The sequence below is a fragment of the Pseudophryne corroboree genome, chromosome 6, assembly GCF_028390025.1.
Source record: "Pseudophryne corroboree isolate aPseCor3 chromosome 6, aPseCor3.hap2, whole genome shotgun sequence".
Taxonomy (NCBI): domain Eukaryota; kingdom Metazoa; phylum Chordata; class Amphibia; order Anura; family Myobatrachidae; genus Pseudophryne; species Pseudophryne corroboree.
In genome coordinates, this window is record NC_086449.1 from 240,223,205 (window position 1) to 240,244,075 (window position 20,871).

The window sequence follows — 20,871 nt, forward strand, 5'->3', positions numbered from 1 at the left end:
GTCCGTGTCGGTATCTGTATCCGCTATCTGGGTAAATGAACGCTTCTGTGACCCCGAGGGGGTCTGAACTTGTGATAATGCATCCTCCATGGATTTTCTCCATATCTGGTTTTGAGATTCAGATTTATCTAATCTCTTATTCAATCGAGCCACATTTGCATTCAAAACATTTACCCAATCAGCCATCGGCGGTGCCGACACGGTCACTCCCACAGTCTTTTCCGTCCCCACTCCAGCCTCCTCCTGGGAAGAGCACTCGGCCTCAGACATGTCGACACATGCGTACCGACACCCGTGACCACACTGGGCTATAGGGGACAGACCCACAGTAAAGCCTGTCAGAGAAACACAGATGGAGTTTGCCAGCTCACAACCCAGCGCCTATCCCGCTACTAAAACTTATACATAATGCCTCAGACCTGTTAGCGCTTTTATCATTAATAAAACAGCACCAAATTTACTGTGCCCCCCCCCCCCCCCCCCCCCGTTTTGCACCCTGTTGTTTGGACAGTAGTTCAGGAGGCCAGGACCAGCATTTCTGCAGCTATGTGAAGAGAAAATGGTGCTGATTAGAGCGGTGAGGGATAAGCCACGCCCCCTTAATGGCGCGCTTTAGTCCCGCTAATTTTCATATTCTTTATACTGGCGGGGGTCTGGATATAGTGCCAAAGCACTGTTTTCCTCTTTTGCCAGGTATTTATGAGGTATTATGCTTCCCAGGGCGCCCCCCCCCTGCGCCCTGCAGTGCCGCTGTGCGTGTGGGAGCATGGCGCGCAGCGCGGTACCTCAAAGACACTGAAGTCTTCTGCCGTCACTGAAGTCTTCTGATCTTCTTTTACTCACCCGTGTTCTGGCTCTGCAAGGGGGGTGACGGCGCGGCTCCGGGAACGAGCATCTAGGTGTACCTAGCGATCAGACCCTCTGGAGCTAATGGTGTCCAGTAGCCTAAGAAGCAGAGCCTTGAAACTCACAGAAGTAGGTCTGCTTCTCTCCCCTCAGTCCCACGAAGCAGGGAGCCTGTTGCCAGCAGAGCTTCCTGAAAATAAAAAACCTAACATAAGTCTTTTTTAGAGAAACTCAGTAGAGCTCCTCTGTGTGTGACCAGTCTCCCTGGGCACAGAATCTAACTGGGGTCTGGAGGAGGGGCATAGAGGGAGGAGCCAGTTCACACCCATTTAAAGTCTTGGGGTGCCCATGTCTCCTGCGGATCCCGTCTATACCCCATGGTTCTTGAAGCATCCCCAGCATCCTCTAGGACGTATGAGACATTAACTGAGGTACTACTTAAGTCACCTGTGTTCAAGTATTGGATATGCTTAAAACCTAGACTGCTAGGGTGCCTTGAGTAACAAGTTTCAAAACCTTTACACTAGGATGTCATTAGAAGATAAGGAGATTTCAATAAACCTGTTTACTGGAATCTGCTAAATCTCTGAGGAGTAGTGACGCTCTGCAGTGCTTATGCGTGTATCTCTCAAGCATTCAGTTAGTGTCTAACACACAAAAAAGGCAGCAAGCTGAAATTAACTTGTCACGCCCAGCGGCAGCAACATTTGAATAGCTGCCGGCGTGCGCTATCGCGGGTGAGGACATTGGAATCCGGCCCTAAGACTTCGATTCTAGCAAGGCTTTCCTTTCCTCCCACATGCCAGAAAATCGGCAATAGAGAACACACACACGGCATACTGGACAGACAGGCATGTTCTTTTCTGCCACCAAATACTCCTGTGGCGTCTCGGTCGCCTCATAGACCACACATATTGCCATTAGAGAGTAGGCACCAGCAAGAGCAGTTACAGTGATGGAATTGTGCCCATTTTAAGTATAAGTTAGAGCTGGTCATTTCGTTCTCACTTAAGTTGATCTGAATTTGTATATACTGTAGGAACAATCTGGGGTGAGCGTAGGAGGATCATGCTAATTGCAGCCACACTTTCTCATTACTGCAAATGTTCCCATTTGTTTTTTAAATATGTATCTGTCTTATTCAGTTTATAACCAGCAGAGTGAACTGGGTTGTACAGAGCTCAGCTGTTGACTACCTCCACCTTATGCTGGTAGCCATGAAGTGGCTTTTTGAGGACTACGACATAGATGGGCGTTTCTGCATCAGTATCCACGATGAGGTGCGTTATCTTGTCCATAGCGAGGACCGGCATCGGGCAGCACTTGCTCTCCAGATCACAAATCTACTAACAAGGTACATGATGTTCATACTATTCATACATCTATATTGTGTTGTCATCCCGCTGGGGTTCCTTACCCTATACCCTTTGTCTGCCAAACAGTGGTCATTTTGTATTTGCCCTTTAGTTGTGAAATTTTTAAAAGGCATCAGAAAACAAAAAACAGAAAACTCTATTGTCAGAACATCATGTTTTTTCGGTTTCTGCGTTCTACAAATGCCACATGCAGCTCATTCAAGAACGGTGTGAGGTAATGTAGTCCGAGATCACCGGAGGCCAATCTTGGATGTTTTTCTAAAGGGGCAAACACTTACAAGGCAAATTTGTGCCTTGTAAAGTGATTGCCCTTTTAAAAAAAAAGTCAGAGATCGGCCAGCATTCAGCACCTCCGGTGACCTCTGACTCCATTACATCCCACCAAAGAAGTCTTTGTCATCTAAAATAGGTAACGCAGTAACATAATAACCTAGCATACCATTTCTTTATGCTCTGTGGTAGAGAGCCAAAATGTTATTATTAGTCCTAAATAGTTTAAAAGTGTTTAAAGTACAACTTCAGGCGCAGTACAACCGAAAAATTGCTATTTTATGGAATACTTTTTTTTTTAGAAAAAGTTGAAGTTTTTAAATAGATACTCTTGACCTAATTCAAGCATAAAAAAATAAAATTTTGAGTGTTTTTTGAAAAATAATATTAGCTAGTTCAGTGACCTTTTGGTGATTAAATTACTTGGAATCTGTAATCTACTCCTGTCTAAGCCGCTTGCAGGAGATACAAGGAAGAGTTTAATGGCTAGCATTTCCACAGTCCTGGCAAACAGGTAAGTGGCCATCCCTGTTGAATTCCACTTTGTAGCAGGAAGGAAGACAGTAGCAGTGCTTTTTATTCTTTTTATCCCTCGGGGCAGTATAGAACAATTGCACCAAAACAAAAACAAGCCATACAGCTCCAGGTGAAGTTCTGCTGTATAAAACCAAACTGCAGTTTTGAATGAAATGATGTGGAAGTGCCAGGCATAAGGCCTGTTTTATCACTGGGTGTTTGTACTTAAATAAGAGCCCGGGAGCCTGTATTTTAGTACTACTTTGTAGTCACTGTTAAGTGAGGAATATTGGTCTACGTACACAATGTAAGCGTTTTTCCTAGCTTTAAAAACACAGTGACCGTAGTATAGAGTTCCGGGAAGTATATTGTTCAGAAAAGTAGTAATAGCTAAATAGCAAGAATGTTTAGAACAGGGATGGGGAACCTTTGGCCCTCCAGCTGTTGTTGAACTACACATACCAGCATGCCTTGCTACAGTTTTGCTATTTGACCATGCTAAAACTGGTGTAGGGCATGCTGGTATGTGTAGTTCAACAACAGCTAAAGGGCCGAAGGTTTAGAACCACCTAGACCATAGGCCAGGTCTGCAAAAGTATAGTGGACCAAAAAGTTAATGTTAATAGTTTCCCATGTGTTCTGCAGCATGGAAAAGTTAGTATCTGCAGGGCATGTGTCTATATTTTCAGATGGGTTGGGTACAGGACCCTGACAGGATGCCGTAGGTCAAAATACTGACACCTGCATACCGACTGTCATAATCCTGACACATTTTGGTAAGCACTGTGACCCTTACCCTAACCCCCCCCCCACCCCCCATTCTGACAGTAGGGATGCCGTTGTCGCTATTGTGAACATGGGCATCCTGACTACATCCCCTTTCGGATGGGATATACATTTATCAGAAGATAAAGACAGTGCATTCCATGTAGCTGAAGTAGAAGTAGTGTTATATGGGACTCTGGCCAGACAACATTCCAGACAAATAACCTGTTTATCAGTTTGATGTTTTTAACTTTTTTAGCCTTTTTTTTTAGTTCCAAGTTCCTTATTTAGTTGTTTGTGTGTGTGCTGTACAGCCGTGGCAAAAGTTTTGAAAATGACACAAGTCTTGGTTTTCACAAAGTTTGTTGCTTCAGTGTTTATAGACCTTTTTGTCGGATGTCACTGTGGTGTACTGAAGTAAAATTACAAGCATTTCATAAGTGTCAATTGCTTTTATTGACAATTACATTAAGTGCATGCAAAAAGGCAATATTTGCAGTGTTAACCCTTCTTATTCAAGACCTCTGCAATTTGCCCTGGCATGCTGCCAATCAACTTCTGGGCCACATACTGACCATTCTTGTCTAATCAATGCTTGGAGTTTGTCAGAATTTGTGGATTTTTGTTTGTCCACCCACCTCTTGAGGATTGGCCACACGTTCTCAATGGGATTAAGGTCTGGGGATCTTCCTGGCCATGGACCCAAAATTTTGATGTTTTGTTTCCCGAGCCACTTCGTTATCATTTTTGCCTTATGGCCTTATTGGGATCATAGAGCACAAACAGCGAGTCCGATTTTCTGTGACGCGCTGTTCTTTTCACGTACACCTTCAAAGCCCTCACAACATCCAAAGACTTTGAAGTAGCAGAGGCGTCGGTAACCACCGGGACCATAATAGGTTGGTTGATATGAAACGCACCACCTTTGGAAGACATTGCTGACGAGTTCTGAGTTCAGCTCTATCTTCATGAAAAATGAAATAGGGGCTCTTATGAGACAACGCCCCCAATTCTGACATGTCTTGCAGAAGCCAAGGCCAACAGTGTGACGGTCTTCCACATAAGAAAATTTACGTCAAGCTCCTGTAAAGGCTCAAACCATTCAGATTGTAGAAACTGCAACACCACGTTGAGATCTCAAGGTGCCGTGAGATAAGGCAGAAATCTGGACTTTTATGGGTTTGCCCACATCCACACCTGACTGCAGAAAACATCCCAGTTGAAACTCCACCGCAGGAAATTTCCTGTTTTCACACCAAGAGACGTATTTTCTCCAAACACGGTGGTAATGTTTAGACGTTACCCCTTTTCTGGCTTGGATCAAGGTAGAAATGACCCAGTCCGTAATGCCTTTCCGGGCTAGAATTTGACGCTTAACCTCCATGCCATCAAAGTCTTGATAGACGAACGGCCCCTGTTGCAGAAGATCCTCTCGAAGAAGTAGAGGCCAAGGATCCTCCAGGAGCATTTTCAGTAGATCCGCGTACCAAGCCCTTCTCGGACAATTTTTATTCTTTTGAGAATTCTTGTGATCAATGGAAATGGTGGAAACACATACACCATCTGATAGACCCATGGAGTCACCAGAGCGTCCACCGCCACAGCCTGTGGGTCTCTCGACGTGAAACAATACCGCCTGAGCTTCTTGTTGAGATGAGAGGCCAACATGTCGATCTGTGGAATTCCCCACCGATGTGTCAAGCACCCGAATACTTCCGAGTGAAGGCCCCACTCTCCTGGGTGGAGGTCGTGACTGCTGAGGAAGTCTGCTTCCCAGTAGTCTACTCCTGGAATGAAGATTGCGGACAACGCGACAGCGTGTCTTTCTGTCCAGAGGAGAATCCTTGTTACCTCTGACATTGCAGCTCTGCTCTTTGTTCCGCCCTGTCGGTTTATGTACGTTACCGTCGTCACATTGTACTACTGAACCTGGAACCTTGAAGAAGATGTGATGCCTGTAGAGGGCGTTGTGTATGGCCCTTAGTTCCAGAATGTTGATTGGAAGAATGGTATCCTGACTTGACCATTTTCTTTGGAAGTGTTCCCCCTGGTGACTGCTCCCCAACCTCTGAGGCTTGCGTCTGTGGTTAGCAGAATCCAATTTTGAATCCCTAACCTTTGGCCCTCTGTCAGATGAAAATTCTGAAGCCACCACAGAAGAGAAATCCTGGCTCTTGGCGACAGACGTATCCTCTGGTGCATGTGGAGATGCAATCCGGAGCATTTGTCCAACAGATCAAGCTGGAAGGACCTTGCATGAAACCTTCCATACTGCAGCTCCTCGTAAGCGGCTACCATCTTTCCCAGAAGGCGAATGCATAGATGCACCGATATCCGGGTTGGTTTTAGAACATCCCACAACATCGACTGGATTACCAATGCCTTTTCCAATGGAAGGAATACCTTCTGTGCCTCTGTATCCAGTATCATCCCCAGGAACGGAAGCCTCCGTGTTTGTTCCAGGTGCGATTTTGGTAGGTTCATAATCCACCCGTGATCCCAGAGTAGTTGAGTTGAGAGGGCAATGTTGTTCAGCAACCGCTCCCTGGATGGTGCTTTTATCAGCAGATCGTCCAGGTACGGGATTATGTTCACTCCCTGTTTGCGGAGGAGAAACCTCATCTCTGCCATTACCTTGGTGAACACCCTCGGTGCCGTGGAGAGGCCAAATGGCAGGGCCTGGAAGTGGTAGTGACAGTCCTGTAATGCAAACCTTAGATAAGATTGATGAGGTGGCCAGATTGGGATATGAAGGTACGCATCTTTGATATCCAAGAATTCCCCTTCCTCCAGACCTGAGATCACCGCTCTCAGAGACTCCATCTTGAATTTGAACACCCGTAAATATGGGTTCAGTGACTTGAGGTTTAAAACGAACCGTCCGGTTTCAGTACCACAAACAGGTTGGACTAATAACCTTTGTTCTGTAGCTGAGGTGGAACTGGAACAATGACCTGAGTCTGTACCAGTTTTTGAATTGCATCTGTAAAATTATACTTGCCTCCTGAGAAGCTGGTAAGCCTGATTTAAAGAATCTGTGAGGTGGGAGTTCCCGAAATTCCAGTCTGTACCCCTGGGCGATGAGCTCTTTGACCCAGGGATCCTGGCATGATGTCGCCCACATGTGACTGAAATCTCTTAATTGGGCTCCCACCTGCCTGTCTTCTAAGCAGTGCGGTCCACCGTCATGCTGAAGGCTTTGAGGAAACAGAACCTGAGTTCTGTTCCTGTGAACCTGCAGTTGCTTGTTTTCTGGGTTTACCTCTATTGCCTTTGAAGGCTGTAGCAGAACCTTTGGTTTTATTTTAAAATTTTGCTGTCTGAAAGGACTGCAGAGTTGGAGCAGAGTAGGTCTTCCTAGCTGGGGGGGCTGTGGAAGGAAGATATGTAGACTTACCCGCCGTAGCCTTGGATATCCACGTATCCAGTTCATCTCCAAACAGGGCCTCACCTGTGAATGGTAGGCTTTCCATACCTTTTCTAGAATCCGCATCTGCAGTCCACTGATGTAGCCATAGGCCCCTGTGTGCTGACACTGCCATGGCTGTAGTGTGTGCATGGAGCAAGCCTCCTGTATATGCTGTAGGAGTAAAACTATCTCCCCTCTGGGTAAGGAATCTAACCCCTCAATTAGGTTACCTGACCATTTTGCAATGGCCCTAGTGATCCATGCACAAGCTATAGTGGGTCTTTGGGCCAATCCCGCAGCTGTGTACAGAGATTTGAGAGTGGTCTCAATCTTGCGGTCAGCTGTGTCCTTTAAGGAAAAAACCACAAATTGAGGGCGCTGTCTAAAATAGAGATAATTTATTGATATATTTAAACCTTATAATTATACATAAAAAACAATGTACCATTCAACTACTTTTCCTCAAATGTATCAATTGAAATAAAATAAAATAAAAATATATATACATTGGAAATTGACTGCTGGCACAGCCATATACAATATTTCTACTTATGGATACATATAAACTGATCACACCATCTGAAACAATTGTATCACAGTGAGATATTCTTTTGGATCCAGCCTCCTGTAAAGTATATAAAGTTATTAATCAGACTCACGGGTGTCTTACACACAGGTTTTAACGGGCGTCCCCGTTCTCTGACCTCTCAAGATAATTAGATTGTATTTCTCAGTCAGTAGAAAACCCCTGTAGTTTGTTGCTCACCCGTACCTTGTTGAGTCTGGCCGCCGAGAACTGCGTCTCTTTTCCGGTATCTGTCTCCACGTTCACCTCGAAGGTATTGCCGCTAGCCTCTGCACCAGAGGTCTCTCAGTGTGGCGGTCTGCCTCTGATTCAGTCTATTACGGGCAGCTGGAGTCCGGGGCGGTCTTACGGCTATTGCGGGAGCGGCTGTAGTGGTTAGCCAGAGTCGCCTCCCGTCTTCCGTAAGTGTAGCGAAATAAGGTCTCACCGATAATAGAATTTAATCTTAGTTCAGATGGTTGTGTCCACAGGTATAAGGGTGACACTTAACGCGTTTCTCAGCCCTATGTCAATGGCTGTTTCCTCAGAAGTATACCTCCCCTTCAGACCTATTGCTTTTTATCCTCTCAGAAAGCAGCAATCAGCATTTAGTCTGGTGCTTTAACCCTTTCACTATCCGCTAGTTTTAACAATATATCAATTATATTAAAAAATTCTTGACAATGTTTAACTAAAAAATTCCACTAATAAAAACCCTATCTATTGGGACCATTTACATGACAACCAACACATATAAAACATCACAATATTAATTTTAATATTATAATCATCATTTCTTACCATCAATCAATATTCATTGATCAATAACTACTATTCAATAGTCACTGACTGATAATCATTATTATATAGAACACTGAAAAAAGTACTCCTGAGATTTATTCTCATATAACAAGCAGGATATATGTATGTATTTGATCTATATCCTCCCAGGACTATTTTCTTATATTATTTTCTTAATACTTAGTGATCTGTAATAAACCTAATAACATTCTGAGACCACTATTTTCGCTCATTTCAATTTTTGAAGAGGATTTCCATTTTAATACTCAAATGACTATTAAAATGAATATTAATCAATAATAATTCTACCAATAATATTATTAAGTAATAAAAATCAATAAATTAATAAAAATTAATAAAAGTCAATATTTATTAATATGATTAAATGACAAATAATTGATGAATAAAGACAAGGACGGACTATGAACCTATTCTAAAAACCCCCCTTAGATCGTATTTAGTTCAATAGTATCATTGAGACCATTGGGTACTAATGTTCCCAACCTAAATATCCAAAAGGCCTCTTTTTTACATAATTCACGATACCTATCACCCCCCCTAGCAGTCACTTTAATCTGTTCAATGGCTTTCACTTGTAGATCTTTTAGTTTCCCTTTCTCACAATTATTAAGATGTCTAGGCAAACTGTGATTTTTTGATCCATTAATTATCCCCCTTCTGTGTTCTAAGAACCTAACATTGAAACTACGAATGGTGCGGCCCACATATTGAATTCCACATCCACATGTCAGAACATAGATCACATATGTAGAATGACAGTTCATAAAGTCTTCTAATGGATAGGAATTTCCATCTGTATAAGAAGTAACCTCATTACTCCTGTGTTCCGCATGTGGGCAGGTCATGCATCCATTCCGTCCACATCTAAAAAAACCCTTGGGTTTTGGTGGTAACCAATCTAAAGACGTGTTAGGGTTTATTGGGTTAACTATTTTCTTTCTTCGCAACATACTAGGTGCCAACTTTTGTTTTAGGTTTCTAGACTTCCTAAAGACTACCTTCCTTTTATCTTTTAAAACAGGGGCTAAAAATTTATCATGTTTTAACAATTGCATATTTCTTTCAACAATCGATTTAATCTGCTGTGCAGCTGAATTATATTGAGTTATAAAAAGCAAAGGACTGGTTTCCAACCTCTCTGCAAATCTCTTTGATACATTACCATTTAGCAATGTTGATCGTTCAATTTTTCTTACATCCTCAAGTGCTCTAAATAACAGGTCATCCGGATATCCTTGTTCTACAAAGGATTTGTACATCAGAGCTGATTGTTCTTCAAAAACCTCCTTTTGAGAGCAGTTTCTCTTTAACCGGAGAAACTGTCCTTTCGGTATATTTTCTTTCCATTTTCTATGATGGCTGCTCCGATAATTAAGGTATTTCTTACAATCCACACTTTTGGTGTAAGTTGAGGTACGTATCCCGCCATCCACTACACTGACTGTTATATCCAAAAAATTAATCACCGTGTCACTATAAGTGCTCGTGAATTTCAAACCAAAATCGTTAGTATTCAAGTGCTCAACAAAACATGTGATAGATTCGAAGTCCCCATCCCAAATAAAAAATAAATCATCTATAAACCTCCCATAGAGGACCAAGCTCGCACCGAACCCGCCACCCCAAATGAGGCGCTCCTCAAAGAGTCCCATATAGAGGTTGGCGAAGCTCGGCGCGAACCTGGTCCCCATGGCGGTCCCATGTGTCTGTAAATAATATTTAGTGTCAAACAAAAAATAATTGTGAGTTAATATAAATTTAATTGATGTTAAAATGAACTCCCGTGATAAATCAGAACGTGCTGTATCTTGCTTCAAATAATAATCTACTGCAGACAGTCCAGTGGAGTGCGGGATATTCGTATATAATGCCTCAACATCACAAGTGAGGAGTTTGTACGTACTCTTCCATTCAACACTTTCCAATTTTTGTAGGAAGTGTGTAGTATCCTTAATGTAGGATTTCAAGGATATCACATGCCTCTGTATTTGAGTATCTATATAGGCTGACAGGTTAGATGTCATTGAGTTTATACCCGAAATTATCGGGCGTCCTGGTGGATGTTCTAAGCATTTATGGATTTTTGGCAAATGGTAGTAGATCGGTGTAACTGGATATTGATTGAAAAGAAATTGCCATTCTTCTTTGGATATAACATCCTTTTCTAATGCTTTATCTAACAAATCTTTTATTTCTTTTTGAAATTGCAGTCGGGTTGGAACCCAGTTTCTTATAATACCTTTCATTATTCAATTGTCTCAATGCTTCTTCTAGATAGTCTTGTAAGTTTTGGATAACAAGCCCCCCCCCTTTGTCTGCTTGCTTAATAATTATCTCTCTGTCCCCCATTAGTCTCTTTAGTGCCTGTCTTTCTTTCTTTGATAAATTATCCTTACTTTTAAATGAACCCGGATTTTGACACATGTTTCTAAAATCTTCTAATGTTGATGAGTAGAAACTTTCAACAAAAGGTCCTTGGGGACCAGGTTCGCGCCGAGCTTCGCCAACCTCTATATGGGACTCTTTGAGGAGCGCCTCATTTGGGGTGGCGGGTTCGGTGCGAGCTTGGTCCTCTATGGGAGGTTTATAGATGATTTATTGTTTATTTGGGATGGGGATTTCGAGTCTATCACATGTTTTGTTGAGCACTTGAATACTAACGATTTTGGTTTGAAATTCACGAGCACTTATAGTGACACGGTGATTAATTTTTTGGATATAACAGTCAGTGTAGTGGATGGCAGGATACGTACCTCAACTTACACCAAAAGTGTGGATTGTAAGAAATACCTTAATTATCGGAGCAGCCATCATAGAAAATGGAAAGAAAATATACCGAAAGGACAGTTTCTCCGGTTAAAGAGAAACTGCTCTCAAAAGGAGGTTTTTGAAGAACAATCAGCTCTGATGTACAAATCCTTTGTAGAACAAGGATATCCGGATGACCTGTTATTTAGAGCACTTGAGGATGTAAGAAAAATTGAACGATCAACATTGCTAAATGGTAATGTATCAAAGAGATTTGCAGAGAGGTTGGAAACCAGTCCTTTGCTTTTTATAACTCAATATAATTCAGCTGCACAGCAGATTAAATCGATTGTTGAAAGAAATATGCAATTGTTAAAACATGATAAATTTTTAGCCCCTGTTTTAAAAGATAAAAATAGGATTTTGGTACTTACCAGGTAAATCCTTTTCTTTGAATCCATAGGGGGCACTGGAGTACTCTTGGGATATGGACGGGCTTCCGTAGGAACAGCACTGAATATTTAAATTTAGTAACACTCCACCCCTCCATATCCCCGAGCACATCTCAGTGTTTTTTACTGAGCCGAACAGGAATTAAGAGAGGTTGATAATGGAGTATTACATATAACATAACTGACACTAACGTTGTTAACACATAACGTTACTGACAACTAAACAGTTGACACCCTAACCAGCACTTGTAACTTGAACCAGTCGGTGAAAGTGTGTTACCATAAGATCCTCAGAACTAACCACAAGTAGGTAAAACTGCTCTGGGTGGGCGTCCAGTGCCCCCTATGGATTCAAAGAAAAGGATTTACCTGGTAAGTACCAAAATCCTATTTTCTTTTTCATCCACTAGGGGTCACTGGAGTACTCTTGGGACGTACCAAAGCTTCCCCCGTGGGCGGGAGAGCTGTTTGGCACTTGTAACACTAGGCGGCCAAAGCTAGATGCTGATGCCGCAAAAGTATCAAACTTGTAAAAGCGCACAAACGTGTGCACTGAAGACCATGTAGCCGCCCGGCAAAGCTGCGTCGCAGAAGCCCCACGACCAGCTGCCCATGAAGTTCCCACAGAACGTGTGGAATGAGCGGTTACTGACGTAGGCGGTTGTAACCTAGCATGAAGGTAAGCCTGACGTATGGTCAGTTTTATCCATCTGGATAAAGTTTGTTTAGATGCTGGCCAACCAATCTTGGCAGCATCATAAAGAACAAATAACGTATCCGTCTTACGAACTGAAGACGTTCGGGATACATAAACGCGTAATGCGCGAACCACATCCAGAGTTCCAGAATGTGCTGTCAACACAGGAACTACTATTGGTTGATTGATGTGAAAAGATGACACTACCTTTGGTAAGAAGGCGGGATTCGTCCGAAGTTCCGCTCTGTCATCATGAAACACCAAATACGGTGGCTTGCATGACAAGGCACCCAAATCCGAAACACGCCTTGCCGAAGCTAAGGCTAAGAGAAAAATTGTTTTCCAAGTGAGAAACTTTATATCCACTTGTTGTAAGGGTTCAAAATATGAAGACTGTAAGAACTCCAAAACCAGATTCAAGTCCCATGGCGCTGTAGGTGGAATGAATGGAGGCTGTACCCTGAGTACACCTTGGAGAAAAGTGCGTATAGACGGCAATAGAGCCAATCGTCTTTGAAAGTAAATTGACAAAGCAGATACCTGCACCTTTAGTGTAGATAAACGCAATCCTCCATCTAACCCTGTTTGTAGAAACAACAACAGGCGGCATACTTTGAAAGCTGATGTCGGAAATTGCCGAGCTTCACACCAACCTATATATGCACGCCATATTCTGTAATAATGAGCTGCCGTAACCGGCTTCCTAGCTCGTAACATGGTTGGTATAACTGAATCTGGAATGCCCTCTCTTCTTAAGAGGGCGGTCTCAACAGCCACCCCGTCAAACGCAGCCGCGCTAAATCGGGGTAAAGAAACGGACCCTGTTGTAACAGGTCTGGACGTATTGGGAGCGGCCACGGATCGTCTGCGAGTAATCCTCGAAGATCCGAGAACCAAGCTCTCCGAGGCCAATGAGGCGCCACTAGTATGACTGTGAGCGACTCTCTTTTGATCCGTTTTAGCACCAGAGGGAGCAGCGGAAACGGTGGAAACAGATACACAAGACTGTACGGCCACGCGACAGTGAGAGCATCCACCGCGACTGCCTTTGGATCTCTCGTTCTGGACACATACTGGGGCGTTTGATGATTGTGTCGAGATGCCATCAGGTCCACCTGAGGATAACCCCATCGCTGAACCAACATGTGAAACACTTCTGGATTTAATGACCATTCGCCTGGGTGAAAATCCCGACGACTGAGATAATCCGCTTCCCAGTTGTCCACTCCCGGAATGAACACGGCCGACAATATCACCTGGTGGCATTCCGCCCAATTGAGGATTCGAGCTACTTCCCGCATTGCCATGCGGCTTCTCGTTCCTCCTTGTTTGTTGATGTATGCGACCGCTGTCGCATTGTCCGACTGCACTTGGACAGGCTGAGAGCGAATCATGTGCACTGCTTGTCGTAGCGCATTGAAAATTGCGCGGAGTTCTAGAACATTTATAGACAGCAATTTCTCGTGATCCGCCCAGAGACCCTGGAGCTGACAATTTTGAATTACCGCTCCCCAACCTCTGAGACTGGCGTCCGTAGTTAGAATTATCCAATTGCAAACTCCGAACCGTCTTCCTGCGGTTAAATTGTGTTCCTTGAGCCACCATAGCAGAGATACTCTTGCTATTGGTGACAACCTCACCCTGTGGTGAATCTGCAGATGCGAGCCCGACCACTGGGCAAGCACGTTCAGCTGAAATGGACGAGAGTGAAATCTTCCGAACTGAAGCGCCTCGAACGCTGCCACCATTGTGCCTAACAGGCGAATGCACAAGTGTACCGACACTGTGCGTGGCTTGAGCACTAATTGTACTAGATGGCGTAGCATTTGTACTTTCTGTTGTGGTAGGTAAATCCTTTGATTGACCGTATCGAGAATCATACCTAGGAACTGAAGGCGTTGAGACGGAATTAGATGTGATTTCTTGAAATTTACAATCCAACCGTGGTGAACCAGTACATTGTATGTTAGCAGCGCATGTTGGGTAAGTATCTGTTGAGACGGAGCTTTGATGAGCAGATCGTCTAAATACGGAACTATTGTCACTCCCAGGGATCTGAGGTGAGCTATCATCACAGACATTACTTTGGTGAATACCCGAGGCGCTGATGACAGGCCAAACGGCAGAGCCTGAAACTGGTAATGGTTCTGGCGTATTGCAAACCGTAAGAATTTCTGATGAGGCTGCCAAATTGGAATGTGTAAGTACGCATCCTTGAGGTCTAAGGCAATCATAAACTCCTTGGTCTCTAACCCCGCAATCACCGAACGTAGAGACTCCATTTTGAATCTGTAGTAAGTTACGTACTGATTGAGGCCCTTTAAGTTCAATATTGGTCTGACTGAGCCATCCGGCTTCGGGACCACAAACAGGCTTGAATAATAACCCTGACCCTGTTGGTGTACAGGGACCGGAATCAACACTGCCGAATCCAGTAAGGACTGAATGGCAATTTGCAAAACTCTCCTCTTGTCGTCCGACAGAGGCAATCCTGTCTTGAAAAACCGCAGAGGCGGCAGACAGTCGAACTCTATTTTGTAACCTTTTAACACTAAATTGCGAATCCAGCCCTCCGCGGATGTGTGGAACCACGCCCCATGGAACGTCTGAAGGCGTGCTCCCACAATTGGAGAACCGAGATGGGCTGGTAACCCGTCATGCCACTGGCTTGTCGGTAACCTTAGCGTCTTGGCGAGTTGTGTTGGTTTGATGGAAACCACGTCCTCGACCACGTCTAGCAGGCGTGGCTGATCCTCTGCCACGTCCTCGAAAGGGCTGAGGTCTAAAGGATTTGAACGAAGGTCCAGCGTACCTTCTTCTTGGCGCAGGTGGAGGCAATGGTAAGAAAACAGACTTACCTCCCGTAGCCTCCTTAATCCATGCGTCCAATTCTGGACCAAACAACTTCTTGCCATCGTAAGGCAACGCCTCTATACTTCGTTTGACCTCTGCCTCCGCTTGATAAGTACGCAGGTAGAGTGCTCTTCGTGCCGTAACTAGCGAAGATGAAATACGAGAAGTGAGCTGACAGACGTCAGTAGACGCTGTACAGAGATACTCTACAGCCTCAATCATTTGATTTACCAGAACTATCAGGTTTTCGTCCTGTAAAGCAGATTTGAGTTCTGTAAGCCATATTATGAGCGCCTTAGTTACCCAAATGCCAACCAATCCAGGTCTTAGCATCACACCTGCTGCTACATACATGGTTTTTAGCATAGTTTCTATCTTGCGATCTGAAGGATCTTTAAGCGTTGTAGCTGCTGGCACTGGTATGGTTAATTTCTTGGTAAGCTTTGACACTGAAGAATCAACTATTGGTGGATTCTCCCATGTACACGTTACCGAGTCTGGAAACGGATAACTAGACTTATATCTGCGAGGTATAGAAAACCGTTTATCTGGATTCTGTCGTGTTTCTACTAACATCTGATTTAGAGAATCCGACACAGGAAAACTTACTGGCGTCTTCCGTCGTTTAGTAAATACGACCTGATCATTGGTGAGAGGCTGCTCAGCTTCAGGAAACCTTAGAGACCGCCGTACCGCTCTGATGAGATCATCTATGCCGGAACTGTTAACATCCTCGTTATCTGACTCCACTTCGCCTTCCTCACCCTCATCGTTTTCCGTGAGGTCTGGCATGGAATCGTCAGAATGCAACATAGCAGACACTGGAAAATCATAAGACATATGAAAATTATCCCGTTTGCCCAAAATGGATTTGGACCTTACGCAAGGCTGAGACGCCTCCGGTAGATCTGGCGGGCTCACCCTAGACTCAGATCTTAACGTTTCTCGCTCCAGACGAGCCGCGGTCATTTCTGTCTGAAATCTCTCCAGTACATTTACTAACATACCCCACGGAGGGTCCGGTGAGGAAATTGGTTGTAAAACCGGAGCAGAAATGGTATTCTGAACGGAATCCACAAAACATACTTTACATGTGGTAGATGCATCCGGTAACACACTGCCACATACTTTGCAAATATGCTTTTTAGTTTTTGCTGGTGCCTTACTCATTATGGCGACAGACAATACAATACACAAAAACCAGACACCTGCACGACTCAGTAAAATAGCAATAAGGTGTCTCTGTATATATATCTGGCCCAGTGCAGTACACGTGGCCAGTACTATGAAATGTGATCCCAAATTCCCACTAACACCCCTGCGCCTTCCGGTGGAGTAGAGATGTAGTACTGGAACGTTCTGGAATCACAGCAGGAAGACACAGGAAGCATGGTTAAAAATGGCTGCCCTGCTAACTTATACATATAATCCTAGTGCTGGTTATATTCACTGATTATACTGTAACAATCCCTGCAGCCTCTTATCTGCTGCTGCAGTATTTCTCTGCTTCATTATTATTTGTCCCCCCTGTAATGGCTGCCTGCTCTTAGTACAGCGGCAGCGCAGCGTGTGGGCCCCCAGCGGGTATCGTAGAGCGCTATGTGCCTCGTGTTTCCCAGCGGTGGGCTCCTGTATAATAGCGTCAGCTAATCAAGCTAGCGCTGCGGCGGCCGGCGGCCTGTGAGAGTCGATCAGAGGTGCCTGCACGGAGGTCTGTGGCCGAACGTGCGGGCGCCTGAGCGGGGAGAGCCGCGGTGCCTGCACGGAGGTCTGTGGCCGAACGTGCGGGCGCCTGAGCGGGGAGAGCCGCGGTGCCTGCACGGAGGTCTGTGGCCGAACGTGCGGGCGCCTGAGCGGGGAGAGCCGCGGTGCCTGCACGGAGGTCTGTGGCCGAACGTGCGGGCGCCTGAGAGGGGAGAGCCGCGGTGCCTGCACGGAGGTCTGTGGCCGAATGTGCGGCGCCTGAGAGGGGAGATCAGCGGCGTCACCAAGCACTATGTACCCCCACGTCGGGGCGGCAGCGGGAGCTGACCGCCCCGTTTCACATACCTTACTCCTGCAGACGTGCGGAGGCTCCGACGGGGCTTCTTAAACAAGCGCCGGCCAGCCTGTGCAGGAGGATGTGTGGGCTGTGAGGGAGCTCTTTCAGAGAGGCCCGACACGCCCGTGCTGCTATCAGCAGCTGCACTATCCCTGACCCTGCCTTTTGGAAGGGGGAAAGGGATGTGTCCAAATAGTAGAAAAAATAAAAATAAAAAGTTTCTTCAAAAAACCGTGACTTCAGTTATTCAGGTGTTGCCACGTTCAGCACAGAAAAAACACTGAGATATGCTCGGGGATATGGAGGGGTGGAGTGTTACTAAATTTAAATATTCAGTGCTGTTCCTACGGAAGCCCGTCCATATCCCAAGAGTACTCCAGTGACCCCTAGTGGATGAAAAAGAAAGGAAGGTAGTCTTTAGGAAGTCTAGAAACCTAAAACAAAAGTTGGCACCTAGTATGTTGCGAAGAAAGAAAATAGTTAACCCAATAAACCCTAACACGTCTTTAGATTGGTTACCACCAAAACCCAAGGGTTTTTTTAGATGTGGACGGAATGGATGCATGACCTGCCCACATGCGGAACACAGGAGTAATGAGGTTACTTCTTATACAGATGGAAATTCCTATCCATTAGAAGACTTTATGAACTGTCATTCTACACATGTGATCTATGTTCTGACATGTGGATGTGGAATTCAATATGTGGGCCGCACCATTCGTAGTTTCAATGTTAGGTTCTTAGAACACAGAAGGGGGATAATTAATGGATCAAAAAATCACAGTTTGCCTAGACATCTTAATAATTGTGAGAAAGGGAAACTAAAAGATCTACAAGTGAAAGCCATTGAACAGATTAAAGTGACTGCTAGGGGGGGTGATAGGTATCGTGAATTATGTAAAAAAGAGGCCTTTTGGATATTTAGGTTGGGAACATTAGTACCCAATGGTCTCAATGATACTATTGAACTAAATACGGTCTAAGGGGGGTTTTTAGAATAGGTTCATAGTCCGTCCTTGTCTTTATTCATCAATTATTTGTCATTTAATCATATTAATAAATATTGATTTTTATTAATTTATTGATTTTTATTACTTAATAATATTATTGGTAGAATTATTATTGATTAATATTCATTTTAATAGTCATTTGAGTATTAAAATGGAAATCCTCTTCAAAAATTGAAATGAGCGAAAATAGTGGTCTCAGAATGTTATTAGGTTTATTACAGATCACTAAGTATTAAGAAAATAATATAAGAAAATAGTCCTGGGAGGATATAGATCAAATACATACATATATCCTGCTTGTTATATAAGAATAAATCTCAGGAGTACTTTTTTCAGTGTTCTATATAATAATGATTATCAGTCAGTGACTATTGAATAGTAGTTATTGATCAATGAATATTGATTGATGGTAAGAAATGATGATTATAATATTAAAATTAATATTGTGATGTTTTATATGTGTTGGTTGTCATGTAAATGGTCCCAATAGATAGGGTTTTTATTAGTGGAATTTTTTAGTTAAACATTGTCAAGAATTTTTTAATATAATTGATATATTGTTAAAACTAGCGGATAGTGAAAGGGTTAAAGCACCAGACTAAATGCTGATTGCTGCTTTCTGAGAGGATAAAAAGCAATAGGTCTGAAGGGGAGGTATACTTCTGAGGAAACAGCCATTGACATAGGGCTGAGAAACGCGTTAAGTGTCACCCTTATACCTGTGGACACAACCATCTGAACTAAGATTAAATTCTATTATCGGTGAGACCTTATTTCGCTACACTTACGGAAGACGGGAGGCGACTCTGGCTAACCACTACAGCCGCTCCCGCAATAGCCGTAAGACCGCCCCGGACTCCAGCTGCCCGTAATAGACTGAATCAGAGGCAGACCGCCACACTGAGAGACCTCTGGTGCAGAGGCTAGCGGCAATACCTTCGAGGTGAACGTGGAGACAGATACCGGAAAAGAGACGCAGTTCTCGGCGGCCAGACTCAACAAGGTACGGGTGAGCAACAAACTACAGGGGTTTTCTACTGACTGAGAAATACAATCTAATTATCTTGAGAGGTCAGAGAACGGGGACGCCCGTTAAAACCTGTGTGTAAGACACCCGTGAGTCTGATTAATAACTTTATATACTTTACAGGAGGCTGGATCCAAAAGAATATCTCACTGTGATACAATTGTTTCAGATGGTGTGATCAGTTTATATGTATCCATAAGTAGAAATATTGTATATGGCTGTGCCAGCAGTCAATTTCCAATGTATATATATTTTTATTTTATTTTATTTCAATTGATACATTTGAGGAAAAGTAGTTGAATGGTACATTGTTTTTTATGTATAATTATAAGGTTTAAATATATCAATAAATTATCTCTATTTTAGACAGCGCCCTCAATTTGTGGTTTTTGCAATTGGTGATAAATAGTGGGATTCAACACCCCCTTTTTTTGAGGGCTGCAGTCTATATTGGTGCCAATTAATTGTGACAACCGATTCATATTCCAGTATAGCGCTTTTTATATATTTTTTGTGTCCTTTAAGGAGGCTGCCCCCGGGACAGGTAAGATTTTCTTACGTGACAACCGAGATACCGATGCATCAACAATCTGTGGGTTTTCCCATTTTTTTCTCTCATCCTAAGGAAAAGGGAAGGATGCCAGTAACCTTTTAGGGATCTGAAATTTCTAGTCAGGATTAATCCAAGTTTCTTCAAATAGGGAATTTAAGTCCTTAGATGCAGGGAAAGTAGCAGAGGATTTCTTATCTTCCTCTGTCACTTTGTCAGGAATGTGCAGGACGTCTCTAATAGCTTCTATCAGGGCCTGTATTCCGTGTGACAGAGCTGCATCCCCCCCTCCCGAGTACACCTCACTCATCTCTGCATCTGATACATCATCATCAGTGTCAGCCTGCAGTATTTGGGCCAGTGTACGCTTTTGTGGACAAATGGTAGGGGTCTGAGATGCTGGAATAGCCACTGAATCTCTATTCATCAGGTAATCCACAGACTGTCTTAAGTATTGCGTCTCTTTCTAAGTTTGGGACAATTTCTGTGAAATATTTGAAATCATCCCTTTTAATGAATCCAACCATACTGGTTCGGACCCAATAGCCTGAGAAAGTGTACTATCCTGAGTACGCTGTTGTGATTCCCCTGGGCAACAAAAACACTCTGCCGTGCATGAGACACACTCCTTTGACAGGGTTCACTACGGCTGGCCGGCGGTCGGGCTCCCGGCGACCAGCATCCCGGCGCCGGGAGCCCGACCGCCGGCTTACCGACAGCGTGGCGAGCGCAAATGAGCCCCTTGCGGGCTCGCTGTGCTCGCCACGCTACGGGCACGGTGGCGCGCTACGCGCACCACACTATTTTATTCTCCCTCTATGGGGGTCGTGGACCCCCACGAGGGAAAATAAGTGTCGGTATGCCGGCTGTCGGGCTCCCGGCGCCGGTATACTGAGCGCCGGGAGCCCGACCGCCGGCATACAG

The 20,871-nt window shown here is 44.1% G+C and overlaps 1 protein-coding gene across 3 annotated transcripts in view; it reads left to right on the forward strand.

Annotated features, from left to right (window-relative positions):
• POLG (DNA polymerase gamma, catalytic subunit) overlaps positions 1-20,871 on the forward strand; it is a 286,215-nt gene that overhangs the window by 248,857 nt on the left and 16,487 nt on the right. For all 3 annotated transcript variants that reach the window (XM_063925790.1, XM_063925792.1, XM_063925791.1), the window contains one exon: positions 1,992-2,200. In XM_063925790.1, coding sequence (XP_063781860.1) covers positions 1,992-2,200 — 209 coding nt within the window. The remainder of the gene's footprint in view (positions 1-1,991; positions 2,201-20,871) is intronic.